General features: G+C 44.1%; 2 protein-coding genes across 3 annotated transcripts in view; one reads left to right on the top strand and one right to left on the bottom strand.

Annotated features, from left to right (window-relative positions):
- The window catches only part of LOC117136225, a 55,356-nt gene that overhangs the window by 23,823 nt on the left and 8,116 nt on the right, over positions 1 to 23,417 (bottom strand). Inside the window, 1 exon segment of the mRNA XM_033297003.1 lies at positions 23,213 to 23,359. Within this exon segment, the coding sequence (XP_033152894.1) occupies positions 23,213 to 23,359 (147 nt within the window).
- Positions 19,647 to 20,558, top strand: LOC117136227. 2 transcript variants are annotated; one of them, XM_033297008.1, is made up of 3 exons: positions 19,647 to 20,045; positions 20,114 to 20,237; positions 20,308 to 20,558. In XM_033297008.1, the coding sequence occupies exons 1-3, from the start codon at positions 19,686 to 19,688 to the stop codon at positions 20,421 to 20,423; spliced, it is 600 nt and encodes a 199-aa protein (XP_033152899.1). In that variant the 5' UTR covers positions 19,647 to 19,685; the 3' UTR covers positions 20,424 to 20,558. The 2 variants fall into 2 exon arrangements, with proteins under 2 accessions (XP_033152899.1, XP_033152898.1); XM_033297007.1 differs by having other exon boundaries at positions 19,647 to 20,060.

Genomic DNA, 23,417 nt, shown 5'->3' with positions numbered 1-23,417 from the left:
AAATTCCCATTGAGCTTGCCCACCTGTGCTGGGGCTTTTCCTTTCTGCTCGTGCGCTTGCTCCCTCACCTACGTGACTGCCATCAATTTTCAGTGGCACTGCCGCATCATTTTGCATACAAACAGGTGAATGGCAGTGGGCACGGGTCCGGTCGTCCTTGTCCCCTTAACTCGATTTTGAAATGGTTTAAAAGGCGCTATGTGCGACGACTGCTGATCACACACCTCAAAGTGCTGGTTGCTGCCGAATGCGAGTGCTGAGTTTCGCATTTCATGTACTTTTATTATTATTGCAAGTGTTAGGGCGGAAAATGGCATGTGGGCGGTGCCTCAATGTCGGATATTTTCTGTGACTGCGAATCTGACTGACTTCCGCAGCTGTTGCAGCACAAATTGATTTTCAATAGCTGAGTGGTTTTTTATTCAATAAAATGACATACTCGGCTTACTCCCGAAGCCCCCAGAAGTTCCGGATACGTGCTCGTACCGTTCGTCCTTTGCGTTCTGTTCGTCCTGTCAGAGCCTGACTGCTTTGCGGTTGAGAAAAGTTTTCGGTTTCCTGAGCACAGCTTAATTCACTCCGATGTAATTAAGATTGCTTTAATTCAATTTGCATGCGGAATGTGCAAAATGAATCACCACTCTGACCTTGCCAATCTATCGAATCTGTTTTTATTGGCCTGCTGATAAATGGCCAGGACGTGTCAGCCTAAAAGCGATTTATCAACGGCCCTCTTCTAATTTCTGAGTTTATTTTCGTGCCATTCCGGCTGCCTATCAATCAATATGCAAAAAGAAAAACAGGAGCAGCCTGTGAAATGGGGAATGCGGGTACACTCTTTTCCAAGGCGCCTTTCGAGTGGGCGCAAGTCAAGTCAAGTGAGTCAGTCAAGCGGGGCTTACAGAAGTTTACTGAGGCTGCTCAACTAGGCGCATGAATTTCTAATTAAAACGACGGCAAGCCTAGGACCTAGGACCACGTACTCCCCGTAGACCCACACTCGTAAATACTCATTTGAGGCTGAATCACACCAACACACCACACACGTATGCATATGCATACTCGTACATGTATGCAAATGTGTGCGGGTATATAATGTACGTATCACGTATACGCAGTGAGGGCCCACATTGGCTGCTATCTACTTAATTACTTGGTGGGGCGAGCGGGTGAATTATATGCATAATTTAAAGTGCATGCTTTTCCCAAGGCCCCGCAGAGTCCATTCCCCCCTCCTCAACGCTCCACCAGCCACCGCTTCACACCTCCTCACCCCGCTGACTCCTTTCCCAGCTGATTAAGCCGCCGGCAGCTTGAAGCTCTCCGTTTCCTGTCTTCTGGGCAACACAATTCACACGCAAACTTTTATTGCGCTGACAAAGTGCCGCCCGCTGTGGCTTTTCTCCACAGGACCAGATTCATCCTGCTCCTCCGCCCACCTCCCTCTCCACCTTTCTTTGCGGGAAATGGAGCGGAAAATATTTGCGACAAGCGGGACAAGCCAGTGCACACAGCACCCCGCTTCTATACCCCTGACCAGCATATGTGCCCAGGCATATGTGCCCACGTTTTTTGTGCGCCACCAGAAAGGAAATCAAAATATTTCCGCAACTCAAATTGAAAATTGTCAATTTTTTATCTCGTTGCGGTTTTTCATCACAACGAAAAACCCTGTCATTTTCCCACTCCAAGCGCAGTAGGAATTCAATAACTGAAACCACTATCTGCAAACGCAATCGCCTATGAACATATTCTAAATGCCCTGCAACAGTCTAGTTACAAAGAAGCTCGACAGATTTAATATATTAATAAAATTCTATTTTAATTCCATTTAAAAATTTTTATTTCGGAATTACTGCAGATGTTGTTACCAGAATTTTTTCCCAACTCGCTCATCGTTTATTTAACATTTTTCCATAATTACTTTTCAATAAAATTTAACGTGCCTGGCTTTCTATCAAACATGGTGGCGCTTGATGGTTTGATTTCCAACGAAATTTCATTATATGCCATCCTTTAAACTTGCATGACATGGGCTTCGATTTATGAAAGTTTGGGTTCGAGAATTTGAACTGTGTTGGCCTCCAGGTGAGTTGGGTTTGTGTATGTATGTGTATACCCAGTGTTTTGTTACCCCAAGCTGGCTGCTAATAAAAAATCAATTAACTTGGCCTTGGCTTGTGTTCCGAGCTTCCTGCCTGGCTGACTGCCTGCACACGAACCGCGTTACTCAATGACAAGCTAAGCCAACTTCATGGATGGAAATCGATGGCCCCGGCTCACGTACCTCACTCCGGATGAGGAGGTGGTGTCCTCCACCCATTGCTACGGCTATGGCTTTGCCTAAGGCCTGGTGCGATAATTGATGTCAAATGCTCGTCACATTTGTCTCACTGCGAGTGTGTGTGCGAGTGCAGTCGTTAATCATATAGGCCCAGGTTGGAGGCACACCTGACTAGCAATCGACAGCGAAACTTAATAAGCACAAATTCTGGCACAGATAGAGACGTGAAAAGTGCCGTTTATGTTCCTAAAATTCAGATGTACAATCGCATTTTCAGATTTAGTGCCACCAAATTAGTTCTTCACTACATGCGATAAATTTGTTGAAAGCTAATCAAATATGCAAAGTTGTAGTAAGTGCTTTTAATGCGTTTGGTCAGTAATGAAAAGAGCGTTTGGATTTGACCTTAGGTTATTAGAAATGTAAAGCTGACAAAAAAAGCTTGCACAAACTATATTTGTATTTATTAAAGAATAATTTTGATGAATTTGTTAATAGCTTACGCTTTACCAGTGCCACCCATTATTCAAGGATGAAATATCATTCTGTTTGCCAATAAATCAAGTTGCCTCCTAATTCGCATGCGTGTTTACCCTAGTTCGCCATTCGCCGAGCTACATCCCGCCCATTTCTAGGTGAGATGTGTGCTCCACTTACTCCCGGCTTATCCCCAACTGTATCCTGCCTGACACGTGCATAATTAGTGTGTTGGCAGGGAGCAAAAGTGGCTGGCAACCGGCTCCGCTGATTGAGTGGCACAGATTAACAAATTCGGAGGCCCTGGGCTGTGGCGCCGAACAACAAACAACAATCACAGTTGCTGCGGCATGTTTGTGCGTCAAAACACAAAATACACTCGAGGCGAACAATTTAATTCGTTTGGTAAACAGGACACGGCCGGATGGAAGAAGTACTGCCGGATAGGTAAAAGTCGCCGGACGGCGGGAGGCGGACGGCCGGGATCCTGTCTGTATAAATAGAGGCAAGTGTTGGACCCGACTGCGTGGTAAGTAGCCGAGACCACTTCCTGTCAGGACGTAAGCCAAAGCCTCACCAACACCAAAACACTTTGGCACACACACTTATTCAAGGGATGTCGCACCTTGCTTAGCACACCGGCAGCCTCCTGATTCCGCCCATCACTTTACCTGTTTCCATTGCACGGAAAAAAATCAGATATTTATGCATTATCACGTTTTCATACTAGAATTAATGGATAAGTATCTCTCATACAACAATAAACGAAAATGGCTGCGAAATGCCATAAAGCTGCAACAATTTGCATTACCATATTAAATAGCGCGTTAATTACCGAGAATAATTTATATAGTTTATGATGGAAAGCATACGGGTAATGCTTTTTGCCTTTAGTACCGAAAAGTAGTATTTAATCTCCTTTTGAGGAGAACTTAATCAGATTATGTTTGGGTGAAAAAGTGACTTTCTGGTTGCTCCACAAAATGTACCAAATATTATTGCCGCGGAACAAAAACTTTCCTAAAATAATCAAAAAAGTATATAATTTGATTCATGAAGAACCTGCTGTTCGTTTTCTTCTGTGCTTCTGAACACCCGCCTGGGGTTTCAGTTCGTCCGAGAAGAAACTTTTAGTGCTCCGCCCGCTGAGCCGTCGGGGTCGCGGCCATAAAAGTAATCATTTGTCATTGTCAAACGTTGTGCAAGCTGCAGCCAAGGAGTTCGCGGGAAAACACCTCTTGTCGCCTTTTGGTCACCTGCCAAATCGCTTTAACCCAGAACCCTTAAAGCGTTTTGGCAAACGGAAGCTGTTCTCATTAATATGCAACACTATCAGCGAGCGGAGTCCGCCTGTCGCACTTGCAACATGGTTTTCAATTATTTAAATTTTCATTAAAATTCCAGCAAAAAACGAAGGTGAGGCGGCTGCCAAAACTCAACCCGGATTCGGTTCGTTGCCTGGTCTCTGGTTTCTGGCCTCTGGTATCTGGTATCTGGCTGAGCCTGAGCCAGATCCCGTGCCCTCTGCCAATTTCGTGGCCTACTCGGAAATTTCGATAAGTGTTAAAATCAGCACAAAGCGCAAAAAGTAGCAGAAGAAAAAAGGAGCGAAACAGCAGCAGAGCTGGCTGCAGAATAGCCGGGCGGAGAAATGCTGCCCGGAAAACTGCTGAAAATGCAAAGCTTGGTGGAATTTATTAAAAGGCCAAGCCAAAGAAAGTGCAAAATTGCTTTTGATAAAAAAGCGAGAACGAAACCGACGACAGCTGCCAGCGGTGTAGCGAGTATCAAGGATTCGTGGACGAAAAAGGACGAGCCATGGGATGCGATGCGATGCGCCCACTCGTGTTGCTGAGTTGCCAATATTGCAAATTGCATAAATGAAGTATTTCTGGGCTGGGGCTCTGCTCCTGCTCCCAACTCCCCAGCCGCACTATTTGAATTTCCATCTACCTGATCTCTCCAGTTTACCCAACTTGGGTTCCCGCCGGCGGAGCAAAAACTTTCCCTATTCCCTGTCAGCCACACTCACACACTGCGTATACGTAATGGCTTGCGAACGAGCAGCTCCTCAGTGGTTCGGCTGGGAAGTGCTCGCCTGGAAGGCATAATCCCAGTGCCAAGTGCCAATAAGTCAGTTATAAATTTGATGTAAAATTAAGCAAGAGGCCAGGACACACAGGCTTCAGCATTACCACCCCGGCACACAAATTGCTCGCAAGGACTGGCTGGCATCCTTCATACATTGTGCTCGGCTTTTGCCCTCAGACGAGGGAGTAGAATGTGCGGAAAAGGTTCACACGGTCCATACACTAAACGAAATCTGTCCAGGCAGTCCTTAAGAATTTTTCCAAACCTTAACATCAAAATTAATTAAAAAATTTAATACAACTGGTGCGTTTTGGAAAACACATAAAGTTAACCGAAAATATAAGAGAGAGAGCCTTGTTTGAAAGCGCATTATGTTTTGAAACTAACGTGAGTCTCAGCCAACGAAAGAAAATTCTCTTTTCCACCATTGCAGCTCATTGTAGAAACTCCTTAAGTGCGTTGGTAAATTGAAAGAAGTTTCTAAATTTCAGGACTTGTTCGCCAAGTGTTTTCGGGCTGCAGCTGCAGCTTGTTAGCGTAACGAAGCCAAAAGGAGAGGCCCCGGAACACACATTCCGGGCCAAGATGTGGACGTGGACGTGGCCGGAGCACCCGCATGTGCACGACTACGGCTTCCACGGGTATCTCCGCCTGTGGGCCCGGCAAATACGTCCTTGTCGGACTCGTATTTTGGGGCATCGTTACGAGTGTGCCACAAGCAGCTCACAAATATTTGTGGGTCGCCATTCAGCACACACATACAGCACACAAGATGCAGCTAGCGACTGCAGGCGATTGTGGGTGTGGGTTTAATAATAGTACAATTTATTGATTAAAGTTGGTGGGGCTGAGGGTTGGGGCTCGGTTTCCGGGCACGACATAATATTATTATATGTTAACTCAGTCCCGTCCCTTGCTGACAAATTGTTTTTGGTCTCGGTGTGACATATTTATGATGTTGTCCAGGGTCAAATAGTTCTATTTACACTTTCTGCTAGTCATTTCTTTTTATCGATTCGCTGCCGAAAAAGCGCCTGCCAATGGCAAGTTTGTTTTCCCCAAAAGTTCCAGTGGCTTGTAGTGGGAAATACGAATTACAATTTATGGACAACAAAATAGACTTTTCGGACTAGTCAGATTTGAAGAGATAGTGCCCGCAAAACTTTCTCGGTCGAGTTCTTAATCGATTTCGTGGCTCAGAAAGCAATTTGGGAATGGAGTCCTGCAACTTAAGATGATTGATTAAATTTCGACGAGGTCAAGCGTAGTGCAGTCCAAGTTTGTGCCCTTGGATTGTTTGCTTGCCTTGCTGAAAACAGCTATTTCTGTGTGTTAATAACAGTAGTGTTGATTTGATTTAAGCAGGTTTATACAAAATTGTTGGGGAATAAAGTCTTTAGTGTGCAAAGTTCTATCTTCGCTACTTTAAGTTTAAGTATCTCTTCACACACACATTGTTCTAGTGAAACGTTTTTCTGCGAGCGCTTTTCACGCTTCTCCATTCGTTTTGCCATTTTCTTTTTATTCCACCGACCAACTTGCAGCATTAGCGCTTTGAAATGGATGCGGCAATTAAAAGCCATCATCAGATATCCCTGGCACTCCTCCGCTTCTGCTCCAGTAGAAGCAATTGGTAATCAAATAGTTTGACCATGGATGTCTCCATCGTGGCACTTCCATCTCCTGCACCTCGTCCGGCTGCTGCCTTTGTTTCAGCTGCCATCTAATGGCACATTCTGCTCCGGCGAATGGCTAACGAAACTATATCATTGACTGCCAAGAGGAGCCAGCGGCATTGCCATTAAAACGTAAGCTGATATAACGCGCAACATTCTAGCAAATGGAATGTTTTCATCTTCCTCACTGCCACACTCGCACTTACCCCTGAACTTTCCCCTCCGTCCGTCCAGCACTATTGCCATCAATTCCCCTGTTTATGGCCCTGCGGGTGAAAGCGACAGTGAAAGTGGGAACGAGAGTGTCAAATTTCCGCTTTCAGCGCCAGCTGCATCGGCTGCTCGAAGGGATTTGTTCGGTGGGGTTTTCGGTTTCTGGCTCTCTTGGCTTCTTTGGCCAGGGGGTGCAAACACTCTCTACTAAGCAAACAGTTGTCAATTTCTGGTGGCGCAAATATTTTTTCCCATTTCGCCTTTTTTCCCTCCAAGAGGCTCACTTGGCCCGCACTTCTGTTGACTTCTATTCCATTCTTCTGTCAAATGCTAATGGTTGTAGTTGCACTTCTTCCTCGGCCCACTTCAACCCGCCCACTTTGGCTGCAGCTGCAGCAGCTATATTGGATTTGGCCAGATATTGGCAAAGTGAGCAGCCAGGCGACAAGGTGACAACGGGCCAAAGTTTTCCGCTTGGCGGCCTGAGTGGCTTCCGCCGGAAGTGCAGCCGCGAAACATTGAATTAAAACATGGCCAAAATCGTTGTCATAATCAAATCGCTTTTTGGCTTGAGGCAGTAAGGCGCTCGAGCTTAACGGGATGATTGCAGGAGCAGTGGATAAGCTGAAAATGGCTACACAGGAATAAAATTTCCATATAAATTTTCTATTCCCTTAAAACCGAAAGCACAAGACATCCCATCAATTAAGTAAGCTTCAATATAAAATCAATTATAGAGATTTCAGCTGTCAAACGAAATTAATGAATTTAAATTAATAAAGATAAGATAAATTCAATAATGTAAGATGTTATTTATGATTTTGGCAGGCTGTCAAATGCAAAAACTGAAATATTAAGTGCACTTTATATTAATTATGACACATTGGGAACGTAGATAAAAAAGGCAATACTGAGAACCTGTAAAAGGTTAAAAAAGTTGCCTCCGCTTAAACTTTTGTGGAGATGGTAAAAGTTATGCTAATGAAACCAGATTGCAGAGAATGCGCGAAAGTTATATCGTTACGAGTTATGGATGCCTTGCGGTGAATGGCAAGTTTTTTTTTTACAGTGCACTGGACGATAGATGGGTATCTTACATGGACGCATTCAGCTGTGCAGGTCTCGCACTGACAACACATGTTCAAATGTTCAAGAACAATGACACTCAGAGCCACTCAACTGGATGTTTGTAAACGTTGCTCAGGCACAAGGACCAAGGACCTCTCTGCCAATAAGCAAAGCGGGATGAGCAGTAAGCAAAAGGCGGAGGATGGCAAGGAGATGGATGAGGATAAGGAGAAGGAGGCTCGGCACCAGATGCAGTGCAACAAGGGGAAACAATACGAAAAGGCGGCAGCCAGAGAGATAAACGCATATAAAACACAAGCTCAGCCGGGAGAGAAAGAAAGAGCAGCTCGAGCGGCGAAACAAAAGCTGTAAAATTCAGTGCAACGCACTCGACACATCCTTTCCCTGCCTCCCAAATGTCGTATGTGTGTGGGCCTGGCTGTGGCTGTGGGTGAGTCATTTAGTGCAACATGGGGCACTCGGAAGCGATGAGGTTGAGGTTGGCAGGACTAGCAGCTGGATGGCAGCCTGTCAAGCTGGTTTCACCATTTTTTTTTTTTTTTTTTTGTTTTTTCGAGATTGTGCGATATCCGGCATGTGAAGGATGTTTGCACTGATGCTTCAGCCCCTTCCCGCTCCATGCTCCTCGGTCCTTGGTCCTTGCCTTCTACTTCTGGGCCTCCGCTGTTAGCATGTTAAGTTGCGATTATAGGCTGTTAGTGTAGCTGGCGATGACGAGGCCTCATCCCGCCTGGCCGATGATTGAGCAACAGCAGCAGGAGGCAAGTCCCAGCCACTGTCATAGTTGGTAGAACCAACAAAAAAATTGGTTCTGTGATGTACGAACATCCCTGAGACATTGGCAGCAATTTAATAAAAAATTTTAATTTGTGTGACATTATTTAAGTCTTGCCACAAGCCTTTGTGCAGTTAAAAGGGAATGATTACACATTCTTTCAGCTGGTGTTGATATTTTTAAAATGAGCAAAACGTTTTCTCCAAGTGCAACTGGGGCACAGATTTGCATTCTCAATTGGACTACTGAAGAGTCGACAGCATGTTTGTTTTTTCTGCTGCAACCGCTGCTCCTGTTCGTCCTGTTCGTCCTTTGCGTGCTGCTACTGCTGCTGATGGTGGAAAGTGGAATGCGGAAAATGGATCAAGTGTGACTGACAAAAGACCTGATCAGGAGCCCTGCCAACATTAGAGGCGAGTCATTTGGCCCAGCCATTTCACTTGCCAAGCCCAATCTCAATTAGTTTGTTTTAGCATTCGATTGGCGTTCTGTGTGGCTGCTCAACTGTTGGCGCAGCAATTCATAACCGACTAATTAGGGGCTTTAAAAGTCAATCCTTTCGACAACATCGGTGCGATTTTGCGGCGGAGTAGAGGGGGCGTAATGTGGGCGAAACACTCATTAGCTATTCATTTATTAATCGCATTCGCCACTCGAGCTCGATTGTCGATTGAAATTCGAATTTATTCGCGTCGTTCGCCGCTTCATTGTTAATTTCTCAATTTAATTTAGTCCGCCACTTGGGCGCTACAATGGCCAATGCAGATGTCAGCATAATCGCATTGAGTTGTCATTAGTGTGTGACATTAATTAAGTTAATCGCCATCAGCGACGGCAAGAGCAAAAACAACGTCAACAGGGCGACTTGCGTGCGTGAAACAAGTAGAAAATCGAAAATCCAATTAGAGCCAGTCCATCAGTCAGTCAGTCAGTCATTCGGTCATTCGGTCATTTCGTTATTTAGTCATTCACTCATTCGGTCAGCCAGTTGACAGGTCAGTTGTTGGGGCTATAGCCCGCCTTCTCGACCTTGAAAGTTGGAGTGTTTGCCATAATTTCACGGGCAATTTGCCTTTTAGCCAGCCACATAAACTCAATTGCGCGTTAGGCTTAGGGTGTGTGTAAAGTAATTGGATTTACTTATATATAGGGCTTTTGCGTTCAGCCAGAGAGCTAGGACCCCACTTAGAATAGCTCAAGAACTGTGTCAAATATATCAGTTAATTTGAACGCGTCTTAACCCCAACGCACAGCTGCCAAATGAAATGAACTCTTCGGCGACATGTTTGCGGTTTCATTCAATTATGCCAAGCGACTGCATTAATATTTTATTCATCGCATTTGCATCCAGATTCCCGAGCATATTGCTCTCCTCCTTTAGAGTAGCTTAATCAATAAGAACTGATGCAGCTGCACACGCATGAGGATTGAATGGTGTACACAGGGAAAATAATCTTGGTTTGAGCTAACATACTTGAAAATAAATACTTATTTTGGCTATTAATCTTGAGAAGGCTGATATACTTCATATTTTTGCTTGCAACATTCTTAACTTTTTCCCAAAACTTATTATATTTATTATCTTACAATTTGAGCAGTGCAGTGAAAAGTTGCGGATAAAAGCCAACACGAAAAATCGAGTTTCCTCCGTCCTGCGCATTCATTATTCAGCCCGAGCTGGCATAAACGTACCCAATGCTGGCTGCATATGGCCAGTGATGCGGGCTCGCAGCCCAGAAAAGATTTCATATGCAAAAGGGGAAAACTTTTTAAAGTCAAGACATTTGGCAGGCGAACTTAAAGTGAAGCTTGGCCAAGTAAAAAGCAGAATAAATAGGAAAAGGACAGGCCAAGGAGCGTCAAGTCCATGAATATTTCAAGCCGTACAAAGCACACTCACACACATTCGCGTACATAAGCGCACACACCCGCACACATGAGTGGAGCGCGCTCACCCACACATGTGTGTAATCTTGGCGCTGAAAAGTATGCAGCAGGAAGAGCTGCCTCGCTGTCGTCGCTGCTTAAGCGCAAACAAATCATACGGCACTTTTGCCGCAGCAGACAATTGAATGTGTGTGGGTGTAAGGATACGGCTTGTGCGTCTCTGTGTGTGTGTATATGTAGCAGAGATGATGCCACAAAGTGCACTCGAGCATCAAGAAATGAAAATACTATTTAAGCCATTTTATCAACATAATCGTAAATCATTTTGCACTTTTCGCATAAAAGTCGCCGTTCTCGGTCTCGTCCTCGTCCTCGTTGTCGCTGCCTTTGCCGCTGTCGCAATAAAGGACCAATTGTCTAGTGCATATAATTTGTTATTGGATTTGAGCAGCTGCTCCTCGGGTCCTGGTTACTGGGCCCTGGTTACTGGGTCCTGGTCTTGGGTGTTGATTTTGCTGGCTTTGGCCATTGTTCGGCTGCGTGTGCGTTATGTGCATGTATTTTTAGCTTAACACTCGCCAGCTTTGTTTTGCTCCTTTTGTCATACATTTCACGCTTGGCAGGACCACATCATTATACACACATACGTACGAGTGTGTGTGTGTGGCAGGACACTCTCCACGTCCAAAGCTCGTTTATGGCCTGCCAATGTGGAAATGGAAGTTGTTCGTGCCTGGACCCAAAACGCCCACGACCACGCCCCATAAAATATGTGTTGAGCCAGGGGATTATCTTTGGCAGCACAGCGTCTGGAACAACATTGAAATATTTGTCGGCAAGCAAAGCTGCTTAAACTCACTAGCAGCCCGTCTCTCTCATTTGCGACTACATATGTTTATGGCACATAGTTTTCCTTTTAGCCAACACGTGGCCCCGGCCAAAAATCATCCAATTAAAATTCCATGCCAATGCATTTGCCGCACGAATCGTTTATAAATTGAGCAGAGCTGAGCGAGGGGAAAGCACGAACAATGTTTTCTTTGAAAATATTTTCGCTAACACCAGCCAGCTGCATTTTCCACCCACAATTGCCACCCCCTCCTGGCCATTGTGCGCACATCCAGAAAAATTGATATTTATGATAATCAAATTGATTTTTAATCATTTTAACAAGGTTCCATTGTATATCGCAAAATAAATTGTTTACCTCGGCCAGCGAAACTACATAATGAATTAGTGTATACCATCGGCAAGCGCGATGGACTTTTTTTCCAGTGTGCTGTTTGTGTTCACAGGCAAATGAGCAGCGAAATGAATGGGAAATGAAACGATAACTATGCCAGACACGTAAACTTTTCCTCTGCTGATCTATAGTACACAAATCGATGACGATTTGAATCCAATTAAAGCCACTGGAAACTATAAGTTTCAGCTACTCGGAGATCTCCGATTCCCCGTGCAATTAAGCAGTTTCGCTATGGGAAAACCTCACTTGCTTTGGCCTACATTTACTGAAAAGCCAAATCTTGCATAAAATAGGTTCATGGCTAAGACCAAGAAATATATATAAGTCAAATTACGGCCGCTGTCGCTGGCACATTTCAGGGAAAAGTAAAAGAAATCTAAGGATGGAGAATGGGAAGAGCAACTATTTCCTTTCGGCATAATAAGCGATTTTCCGCTCGTTTTCTATTAAAGCCACATAAGATGGTAGACCCCAGGGCAATTTCTGCGGCTTAAATGCGACACGCCCACACAAAAAGCAACTCAAGCATACAAACGCACACACACACACAGATATTCGAGTGTGCTAGTAGCACTCGCACATTTCCGAAAGGCCATTGAAAGTGCTAGTGCGATATGGTACTATACCAAACCATACCATACCATACCATACCATATATATGTATGTATGTACCTGAAACCAAATGTATAAAAGAAAGCGCCACGTTCTGCGCTTTGTGGAAAAACATTCGGCCTTGTACCAGTTGCACTTACTCGTACCTCCGCCTCATTTATTGTATTTCCAGCATATTTTCATGTGCGATAGGAGCTGGGAAATGGGATTTCAAATGAGACTAGTGCCGTGCACTTGGCCACCGTAAAGTTTCCCCCAAACGAGTCTTTAATTGCAGCCCAGAAACGTGCCGCGAAGTTTTTGGCAAGCTAAATGCAACGGATTGGAGCGGAGTGGAGCGGATTACTGCCACTGCGAACCCAAGCGAATCAAATTGCAGCGAACGATCCGAGTGCGATTCGCAATCAAGTTGTCACGACGTCAGCGAAAGCAGAGATTAAATGACATGCATACTTGCAGCTCAGCCATTTTGGCCGTGCCGTGGCCCATTGATTTATCGCAAATTGATGGTGTCACTCAATTGGCCCCCACGTTTTTCATTTGCAGCCGCGATCAATGCAAACCCGTTTGTCTATGCACATCACGTGGCAACGTTTACCATCCGCCATTCACCTGAAGTAGACGGAGTGGCTCAGTCCTGAGAAATGCTACGGGTGGTGTAATGAAGTGCCTGCTCCATAAGGTACTTCAGGCCGAAAGGAAGTGAAATGGGAGTAATAGCAGTGATGGAAGTACTTCGTTAGGGGAAAATGAATTCACTGCACTGGAAGAAAAGTGTTATAAGCCCTATGCCCTATTGGACTGGAAATTGTAAACTTAGAAAGACATAACATTTCTATGTAGGAAGCCCACTTGAGAACTAGCTTCAACCTATTCAACCTCAACTTCGAAGCTTTTCTTCTTGTGCAGCTATTCATTGATTTCTCGGCACACAAATTTGTGGCAGCTCCTTGGCATATTTCAAACGCTGCAAATGAGTGCGGCACACGCTGCTCCTGACGAGCAGAGGGGCAGAGGAAGGGGAATGGGAATGGGAATGGGAAGTGGGGAATGTGCGGGCGGCACAATCAGAGGCACCATCACGGGCACAGGACACATTTTGCAGCTGCACAGCCGCCTCCTAATAATATATGCAAAGCACTAACGACAGCAGTAATAAAAATGCATGAGGCTGTGGGCAGGCAAAAAAATTGCAACTGCGATAAAATGCGTGAGTGTGTGTGTGTGTGTGTGGTGGGTGGGCACATGAATATGGAAATTTTTTGGCATGACTGCCTGGCTGATGCAGGGGCATTACAAAATGCTCAGGCGCTCGAGTTAATTGCCGAGCACATGGCGTATGCGTGATTTCTTCGAATTTGCCTCAAAGTATGCAATGGCCATTGACCACAGAAATGAATTGCCACCCCGTGGCAACAACAACTACTGCTGCTGCCAAAAGCAATAAAACCAACAACAAAAAATGCCAGACGGCAGGGGAAAAAAGTTCAAATGCACAAAGTTCGCAGTTCAGACCACAGAAATGCCAGTTGGAAAAAAATATTGAGGGAGGGAAAAGTTTAAAATTCAAACAGCAAACTAAAGCTCACATGGCACACAGAGGGAAAACACAGTGATAATTAAACTTTCGACAACGAAGAGCAGACAGTATCACTTCTGCCTGTGCCATTGCCTTTTCCTTTGCCTCTGCCATTGCCATTTGCCATTATTCAACTATTTTACTGACACTCGTAACACTTGTCGTGGGCGGCCAGCCGTGGCCAACATCTACATGCTGGCCTGGCCAAAAAGAAAATACAGAGAAATACAAAAAAATGTACAAAAAATAGACCAAGATGAGCACATACTATATAGAGACAACGACAAAGGCGGCCCAGATGGAGGCGGAGTGAGTAGTAAACTTGTAACAACATCCTTATGCGATAACAAGCAGCGGCGGGCAACAATGGCAGGCGAAACTTATTTGCATAAATAAAAATTGAAAAAGCGGAAAATAAAAAGCGAAGAAAGCGCAGGAAAATGGCAGCCAGTGAGGGGAAAGTAAGAGTGAGTGTGAGGCAAAATAAAAGACAAGTGCCAAGCAAATAGTGCAAAACTTTTCCTTTTGAAGGCGAAATGCAGCTCGCAAAGGCAAATACACTCATGTACTTGCACTTGCACCGCAGAAAGAGACGGACAGAGTTCCTATCCGGAGCGGAAAGAGAGATGGATATAGATTATGCGGCTGGTAAACGTTATTATTCTATTTTCCTGACGGCCAAAGTTTTGCTTATTGAATATGCACTGGCCAAATGAAATTATGGAATTTATTTAGACATCTATTTGGCTCTTTGGTCCAACTTTGGCCGCAACTATTTCTGTAACCTTTTTGGCCAGATCAGAGAAAATATATGTTGATGAAAAAGGGCTTGCAAAACTGTAAGCATAAATTACTCACATATTTTGGGAGGTGCTGGAATTAGGAGGCTAACTTAAGAAGTATTTCACATAATAAGTTGGGTGTTAAATATTATTTGGTAAATGTGTCTATAGTGAAATTTCATAAATGCATTTAAATTACTACATTAAAGAGTTTTCACTTGATTTCAGTTGTGATTCACAGCTTGTGAAACATTGCAAATCAATATCAAAAAGCGAAACAAAATAAGAATTTATTTAATGTCATTAATTTTTAAATAAAATAAACACCAAAATTTAGACACAAATCATGATCTTGGTATCAGCTTTAGCCATAATGTATATTTATTTGCGAACCCCGAAAATATGCGCTGATTCAGATAAATACATAGAGGAAAGGCGGTGAGTGAGTGAAACCGCAGGCGTAACCAAAGCCCGCTCATTAAATATACAGCAGAGTGAAATGTCAACGTGGAAATTAATTAACTCGTCGCGAAAGCCAGGACTGCCCCCACCCATCCCCCACTCGCATCTCCCCATTCCAGCGCGGTTGAGGTCACATCGCTGGCAGTTCCAGGCTCATATTTCAATCAAAACTGCGACAGCTGCAAGCCAGCGGCATAAGCTCGAACATAATTTTGGCAACGGTCCATCAACGGTTTTGGCCCGCTCGGTCTGGACCAGATTCGCCTCCTTGCCACATCGCCACCTCGTGGCAGCCGCGGCTCATCAATATTTACAAGCGGCGAGCCCCGAATTTGTCACCCCAACGTTTTCCAACGGGGCCGGAAAGTTAATTGCCAAATGACACAATTAATGCCGGAGCAGTGGCAGTCGGAAAAAGGCCACAGGAACACACCCACACAAACCGGCCAAAATTGACAGTTGGGGGCCAAATGGAGGCGGCTTAACCTCAAGATTAATGTACGGCAATTAAACGTTTAAGTGTTGATTAATGTGACTTTCTGTTTGGCCAGGATCAGCGGAGCCACGAGAGAGGCAGGAGGATGCAGTGGAGATGGCTCTCGGCCAGCTGCTCTGTCAATCTCACCGAAAGGAGAAGAAAACTCAAGCAGCTCGGCCTCGCGTTTTTCCATTTTGTCTGATTGTTTTCCTTGTCGCTTTGTTTGCAATGGTCGTCTTTCGGGTGGCCATAAATTCCTTGAGTAGGCACTGCAACAACTCAAACTCAAACGGCAAAGACATTCGCATTTATCATCTTTACGGGTTAACTGCCAAGAATGCTTTGAGGCGCCCTGTGGAAAGTAGAAAGTGGGTGGAAAGTAGCAAGTGGGTGGCAGTACAAGCGAAACTGAGTGGAATTGCTCCATGCCTCACCAAATCCACAAAGTCAAACAATGTTGTATGCTTTACTAGTTTTATCATTGCTCCTCTGGCTCATCGCCCCACCTCCACCTCCGCTATCGTGGTTTTCCCTGTATCCTAGCCATATTTTTGCTCATCTTCCTTTATCCCATTTCACCCAGGGAAATTCGACTGCGTTTATCTTGTTGAGTAAGGTGAACAGAACACGGAGCATAAACTATGAATGTCAGATAAACAGCCGTCAGCTTCGCAGGACCAGCAAAAGCTGAAGGATCTGAAGGGTTCGCATTAGTGGGTGAGCGAATTTTAAAACCATTAGGTCCTTTTTGCTTTTCAAGCCGAATCCTTTCCGTCCATAAAGAGTGAACTTTATTGGCTTGGCCAGCATGGCATACTTTTGACGCAATCGTAAATTCCACCGAAATCGCCAAGGGAAGAATAAAAATGTTATTCGATTTGCAACGACAGCGAGCGAAAGCAAACCATTTCCTAGTAAAATTAATAATGGCAACTCAAACTGTTATCTAGTTCAACTTCAATAAAATTCACTTTAAAGAACTCGCTGGAAAAAATTGAAGCTTTAAAAATGAAAAGATTTCGTTAAGCTTGCTTTTTTAAGTTCACATTAAGTATATAAAAACACCTTAGATTCCTAATCTTCTAAGGACGAAGACAAATCTCCTAGTTATGTCTCTATTTCACGTGCTTACTAATATTTAATTTACATGTAATGCGAGTGAAACTTAGTTTGCGCTTAGTGCTAAACTCGGCACATGTATTCAGTTGCGGACCAGATTTATCTCTCCAGCAATAAAATATTCAAGACACAAGCATATCAACTTACGATTTGCCTGTCCTTGCACTTTTTCTACCAATTTCACAGATTTCCATCAACTTGGCTCCTGCTGACAGGCGAATATTTCCCTTCCAAGGAGCAGCTATCCGAGGGGAATACAATGGCAAGTTCTCGTGGCTGGCAAAACAAATGACTAGGAGAGGCTAGAGCAGCATATCTGCTGATTTTCAAATGAAATTTTAATGAATGCAAACACACCCACATGCAGATATGCCAGATACCAGATACCAGATACCCATGGCGAGTGCCAGGAATCGAAACTGAAACTGAAAACTGAAACTGTTTTCCGTGCCATTCGTGCGTCAACGAAATGTGAAATCTCCAGAGCGCCAAGCGGCTAAAAATCTGTCTGTCCAAGTGTCCATCCAGTTTCAGCCAAGTGACCCCAAAGGCACTCCCACTTGGCCCCCAGTAAAAGTAGCAGTGTACATCTACAACTTTTTAGACCCAGCATTTGGGGCATTATGTAAAGTAGTTGGCTTTTTGAAAAAAAAATCCTTCAATTTTTAACTAATTTTTTAAAAGAAAATGTAAATGTATTTAACGCCGTGGAGCATACTTCGCTTGACTTAAGATACTTTACACATGAATTTATACAGGGTACCTCAAAGTCGACTCACTTGACTGCCTCACGCTTTTTAATTTGCATTGGTGGCTGTGACCCTGCCACTTAATTATTTATCAGCCAACAGCGAAAACCTTCAGTGTAAAACTGCAGAACTGCAAAACATTTTCTCCTCGTGTTCATTCACTAAATTAGTTGAAGCATACATCCGTTAGATACGATTCTGATGATGAATGGGCGGTCGGTTAATTGATACCGAAATTCGCAAATGAATACCCATTGTTCATTGTTCGGCGCGTCCTTTTTGGCCGCTTGACTGCTGAACAGGAACAGGTAGTGGGCAATTAAAACGGCTGAGGCTATGGGATTTGCTCCTGATTCAGCGCCATTGTGTGTGAGGCGGTGCTGATGTCTTTAATTAAATTTGCCTTTAGCCGCAAATCCTTTTATGCCGCCGCCATTTTGCTGGGGCTTCCTTTGGCATTTGACTTCGCCTTCGTCTGACGCTTTCCCAGTGTTTTTCTGTGCGGATTCCAAGGATGCAACCGCAGTTGCCCCCGGGCATCCCCAGCTCCTGGCGAACAGCGGCGGCATCTTGTGATTTATTATTAAACATGAATATGAATTCCTGGATGGAATGTGCTAGGCGAAGGCTGCAGGGGATTGAGACGCGAGAACTGAGCAAAAGAAAGAAAACGCTGCCAGGACCTGTTGGCATTTTTATGCCAGCGTTTTTATGATTAATTAAAATTTATGCCCGAGCAAATTATGCTTCCAAATACAAAGACCCATAGACCCATAGACCCATGGACCTATAGAACCGCATGCGTATAAATATTCCTATTCAACGCGCGGGCATCAATTCCTTGTGGCCATCAAGTCGCGTGATTAAGATTAAGAGGATTGTCATAAAGAAGAACCCAATTTGGGCAACTTAATTGGTGGCCCTCGAGGGGCGAGTGGTGAATGGGGAATGGTGAGTGGCGCGAAAAAAGCAAAACTATGCCGAATGTCCGGAAAAAAGTAAGCGCATTTCATATTTATTAAAGCAATAAAATAAAGTAGGAACCAACACGGGCGTCGCCCAGATAACGTGTCAGAACCCCGAGAAATATCACCGTCACCCACACACCAGCCTACTCCCACACAAGCACTCGTCACACACACACACACACGCGCAGAAAGAGACACTCCCACGCACACACTTACACAAATTGGGAGGAAGCCATTGTAGCTTTGGTTGCGGTTAACGTGCAAATTTGTGTGCTCCCGTCACGATTGGCCTACGGATTTGTCGTAGGTCCCTGGGCAAGGATTCGACTCGAATAAGTTGGTGTGGGCAGGGCCATAAATTTAAAATTAACCCTTTACAAAAGGAGCACAGCTTTTGACCTTCAGTCGACGCGCTTGAACATAAATCCTAGGGACCGAAAGCCTCTTCTCGAGTTCTGCGAAATTAATCTGCTTTGCAGGTGGCCCGTTTGTGCATTTTAAATCGGTAAAAATAATTCCAGTCACAATGCGATTAATTAATTGAATGAGTTTCCACTCTCGAGCCAAATGGTATAATTCAAGCATATTGGCTCGGATGGCAACCGATAAGGGATATTCGCTGCAAATTGTCATTGCAGTAGCAGCATCAGCAGCACGCCATACAATAATAAATAAATGGGAAACACGACTTGGCCCCGGGCATTTTTGAAACAGGGCCGAAATGAAACTGAAATGAGGGAATAAGGAGCGAAGGTCGGGCGGACTGACTCAAGTGGCTGCTTCGCAGTCAAGACAATTCGAAAAATGCTTTTAAAAGGAAATCAGTAAGGGAATTTCGCTTATGGGCAACTGATTGTGCCATCGAATCGGGCGGAACAAGCTGAACAAGTACCGGAGGGTTTGGCGGAACCGGAAGGAAGCGATTTTTTGTTGTCCGCTTTTGCCATTTTTGTTTTTCTGTTTCTGGCTGCCACACTTGGAAAATTGAATTGTTTTAGATTTTCCTTCACTTTGGGGCTCTCCTTGCCGCAGCGTATAAATCAAATTGGATTTTCTTGTGCACTTAACTCCGATTGACCGAATCGGAGGAAGTAAACCCAAAACTCAATCACAGGCTATCGATGAAAAGTTCATTAGTAGGCTGGCAACCAATTGTTTAGCGGCATTTATTTCAGTAATCTATTGAAATCGGTTAAGAATGGCGTATATTCGAAATTTTCTGAATTCCCCCAATGACTGGACCCGACTTAATGAAAATATCAATGGAATAAAGCCACTGAATAGCTGCTTTTATTTCTTCAGCTTGAAAACGGGCTGCACTTTGATTGCCGGATTCGAAGCATTGGTAAATGTGCTCCAAATGTGCAGCATTTACTTGTCGGAAATGGAGGTCAAGCCCAAAATTACAACTACGGAGTCACCGGATTCGATGTTGGTCACTAGGGAACCGGACGGAGATATGCTGGGACCTAACATAAGGACGCCTATGTTTGAAACTAACCTGTACTTCCAAAAAGCACTAATCTCGTTGACTATCTTCAGATCCTTGCTACTTATTGTAGGTGCAGAATGGGTAAGTAACTTTCATACAAGTTCAAATAATACATAATACTATACTCTTTCTAGAGTCACATATCCTGTCTCGTCCTTTGGATTTGCATTACTGTTATAACCTTGTTAATTAACACTTGTAATAATATCATGCAAGATGACGAGCTGCTGACTATTCTTTTTTCTACCATTTCATTTTGTGAGTAAAGAAGTAGATTATGTGTATACTCCTTTTTAACCTTAAACTTTCTTTTTAACACAAATTTCAGTTCTCGAAATCTATTTCTGCGCAGTGGTTGCCTCCTTGGTTTTGAAATTGCAGAAAAAACTTCGTCGTAACGTGCAGGAATCGGAAGTGCTGTTCACACGAATCGAGGAAGTTTAATTAAATGCGAGATAATTGAATTATACTTTTAAATTTACAAGCTCCTACTTACAATTATTTAATTTTTACTTGGGTTGTTGCATTCCCAAATTGAAAAAGCATGTACTCATAATAAGTTGGAAAAAATACACAATACACTGCAATACTTTGTCATTTTCATATCTAAAACAAGGCTATATAAAGCTGACATAAAAGCGTTTTTAGCTTAGTTAAATGGTAAAGCATATGGTAATTCAAACAAATATTTCATTGGTAGTTAAGTTATAACATGCCTGGCCACTACAACCAATTTTTGAGCTACATATGTATGCACAGATTGCTACTTAAACATGCGTTTATTGTGGCTAAGTAATTGCATTTGCATTCAAAATCATGAAACATACACGGAGCGGCGCGAAAACTTGCACATTTGCATGGGAAAATCCGGCAAATGTGCGCACTGAAAATATAAAATATCGGGGTGTAGGAATCTCAAAAATTGATTGCACTGGCAAATTGGACAGGAAACAAAAGGCTGAAACGCTCGTTATCGCGATAACGAGTATTTCATCGTCGAAAATTGAAACCAAATATTGAGAGTATCGAGTTTAAATTCAAATTCTTACTTTTGCGTACGGCGATTTTTTGGGCGGTTCTCGCGAGGAGGTGGCCGCTGCTGCCGTGGGCGTGCCGCGTTTGTTGGGCCGATTCTTTTTGAGAACGATAACGCGCATGATGTGGCAGATATATATATATTTATTTATGTATATATTTTGTGAGAGGGGTGTAACGTGTGCGTGTGGCTCTCGGCTACTGGTATTTATTTACGCAAAGTGTTTTTAACAAACAACAATTTCGAGGTGTCGCCGTGGTCGCTAGTCTCTCTTTAAATTTCTCAAGTGATGGCCGTTCACAAACGGGTTTCCACTCCTCGCGACATCGAAGTCGGATTCAGATATAGCTTTCGGATTTGGATTCGGATGCGAATTCAGATGCGGATACGTATGCGAAGTGTGTTGTGGGTGGTTGGTAGTATTTGGTGGTTACAAGTACGTGTACGGGTGCTATTGCGACTGCACCCACATTCGGGTGGTGCGGTGCAGGCACAAAGGTCACGAAATTACAAAATGCAAAGCGAGCCGAGCCTCTAGCTCTAGATAGATTTTTACATAGTTGATGTTGCAATTACTGAGTAAGAATAGGTTAAACTACATCTAGATTAGCAAAGAGTATTGGTTATTTACAGTACATACGAGCTAGCTAGATTGATTGAGTTGTGTTTTATTGGCATTAGTTTGCACTAGCTTCTGATTGGTGAAGTTAAGCACTTGGCCACGAATTTCGACTACTTGGCTAGAAATTTGTTGTAGAAGGCAGGCAAAAGATTTGAAGTAATTCTGGCAGTGCTACATTAATTCGTTCTTTTTGTTTATATTCTTTTATATTTGTTTTTTGATTCGAATTCGTTGGGCGCACGGTGCGTATGCGTGATTGGTTAATAAAGCTAAGTTATTTTACATGGACTGTCGACTAGTTGGTTGCATTACTATTTTGATCATCGTTTATTTACTTACGCGCTGCACTCAATTCAATTTATCTTGTGTGTGGCTATCAAAACAGAGAACAACTCGCCTAGAAAAGCCTGCCCTGAACTGCGCTCTAAAATTATGCATATATATTAGGAGTATATATATATATGAATGGTGTCTGTTTTCGGGATATATATATATTGATATATTTCAATTTTATTTGGATTTAAGGTTTGTGTTTCGTTTGCTTTGGTTTCTTAGCTAGCCCCTCCAGTTGCGCGATTGGCAGCCAATCGCACCTCAGTCGCGACGAAGAACGACGACGACGGCGCGTTTACGGATACGGATACGGCTGCGGAAGTACGGCTACGGCTACGGCTACGGCACTACGGCTACGGCTAATTTGTCGAACGGATCACCCAAGAGCGGAGCTGGCGAGCCGCGTTACGTATACGTCGAAGTGCAAGCACGTGACTGACTCGGAGCGACCGTTGCACGCTGCTTTTATAAACAGCGACATCGGGAACAGGCTCGAATGTCTGGCAACGCTTCGCATGCAATTTTCCGCGCGCGCTCTCTCTTTGTCTCTCACTATCGCTCTCTCTGAACTGGCTTTTCCGAGCCCTGTTCGGCAACAGCTGATTCACTTGCAGGCCCAGAGGTTGAGGTTACAGTCAAAAGCCTGATGGGTTTTCCCAAACTCACACGCAGTAATAGTTTGTCACACCAGAAAATACAGAAATTCGCACAGCACAAGGAGTAATTTTGTATGAGTTACCCTCTTTGGAGGACCGCAAAAAAACAGGGAACTAGCAAATGCAGGACAAAATCAAGCCAAACAGCCGCACTGACCACGCACAAGCTAATCTACCGCAGGACTAAGCGAAAGGCGAAGGACGAACCTAACCCACAGTTGGCTCCTGCTGGCGGCTTTCAGTGCTCCAATGAGCGAGGGAGATGGCGAAACGCTTGGGTCACATGCGCAGTCGCCAATCAGCTGTTTGACCTACATACGAGCGCCAGTTCATCTGTACTTTCAAGCGTGCAAACGGGGGGCGTGTCGGGCGTCCCGACCCCGCCTAATGGAACTCATTAGATCTCGGCCATGAAAAGTTCCCCCAAAAAGCTGCCAGCAACAGGTCTGTGGAAAGCTAAGGGGAAGCTTTTTCACGGCATTAACTAAACTTTGAAATGGTTTCATTTGCCGCTTTTTCAGCTTTATCGTGGTATATTTTCCCGCTTAACTTTAGAGCTTTTCACCCCGACTAAATCGAAACTCACCTGAGCCCTTATGGCCGCCAAATGGATCTGCTTGGCTCGCAGGTCGAACTTCTTCATGGACAAATCCTCCTGCAGCTCATTGACCTTGTTGTACAGCTGGCCCTCGATTCCCCGGGTCTGCGTTCGATTTAGAGCCTCAATGGAGTCCTGCGGGAGGAAATTAACCAGTCGCATTGATTATTTAAATAAATAAATATATAATATT

This window comes from Drosophila mauritiana, chromosome 2R (assembly GCF_004382145.1).
Source record: "Drosophila mauritiana strain mau12 chromosome 2R, ASM438214v1, whole genome shotgun sequence".
Taxonomy (NCBI): domain Eukaryota; kingdom Metazoa; phylum Arthropoda; class Insecta; order Diptera; family Drosophilidae; genus Drosophila; species Drosophila mauritiana.
This window is presented reverse-complemented; position numbering and strand designations above follow the sequence as displayed.

Coding starts and splice junctions, on each gene's coding strand:
- LOC117136227 (XM_033297007.1), top strand. CDS start 19,686: ATGGCGTATATTCGAAATTTTCTGAATTCCCCCAATGACTGGACCCGA. Junction 20,061..20,113: donor TTATTGTAGGTGCAGAATGG/GTAAGTAACTTT, acceptor TACTCTTTCTAG/AGTCACATATCCTGTCTCGT. Junction 20,238..20,307: donor TTTTTCTACCATTTCATTTT/GTGAGTAAAGAA, acceptor CACAAATTTCAG/TTCTCGAAATCTATTTCTGC.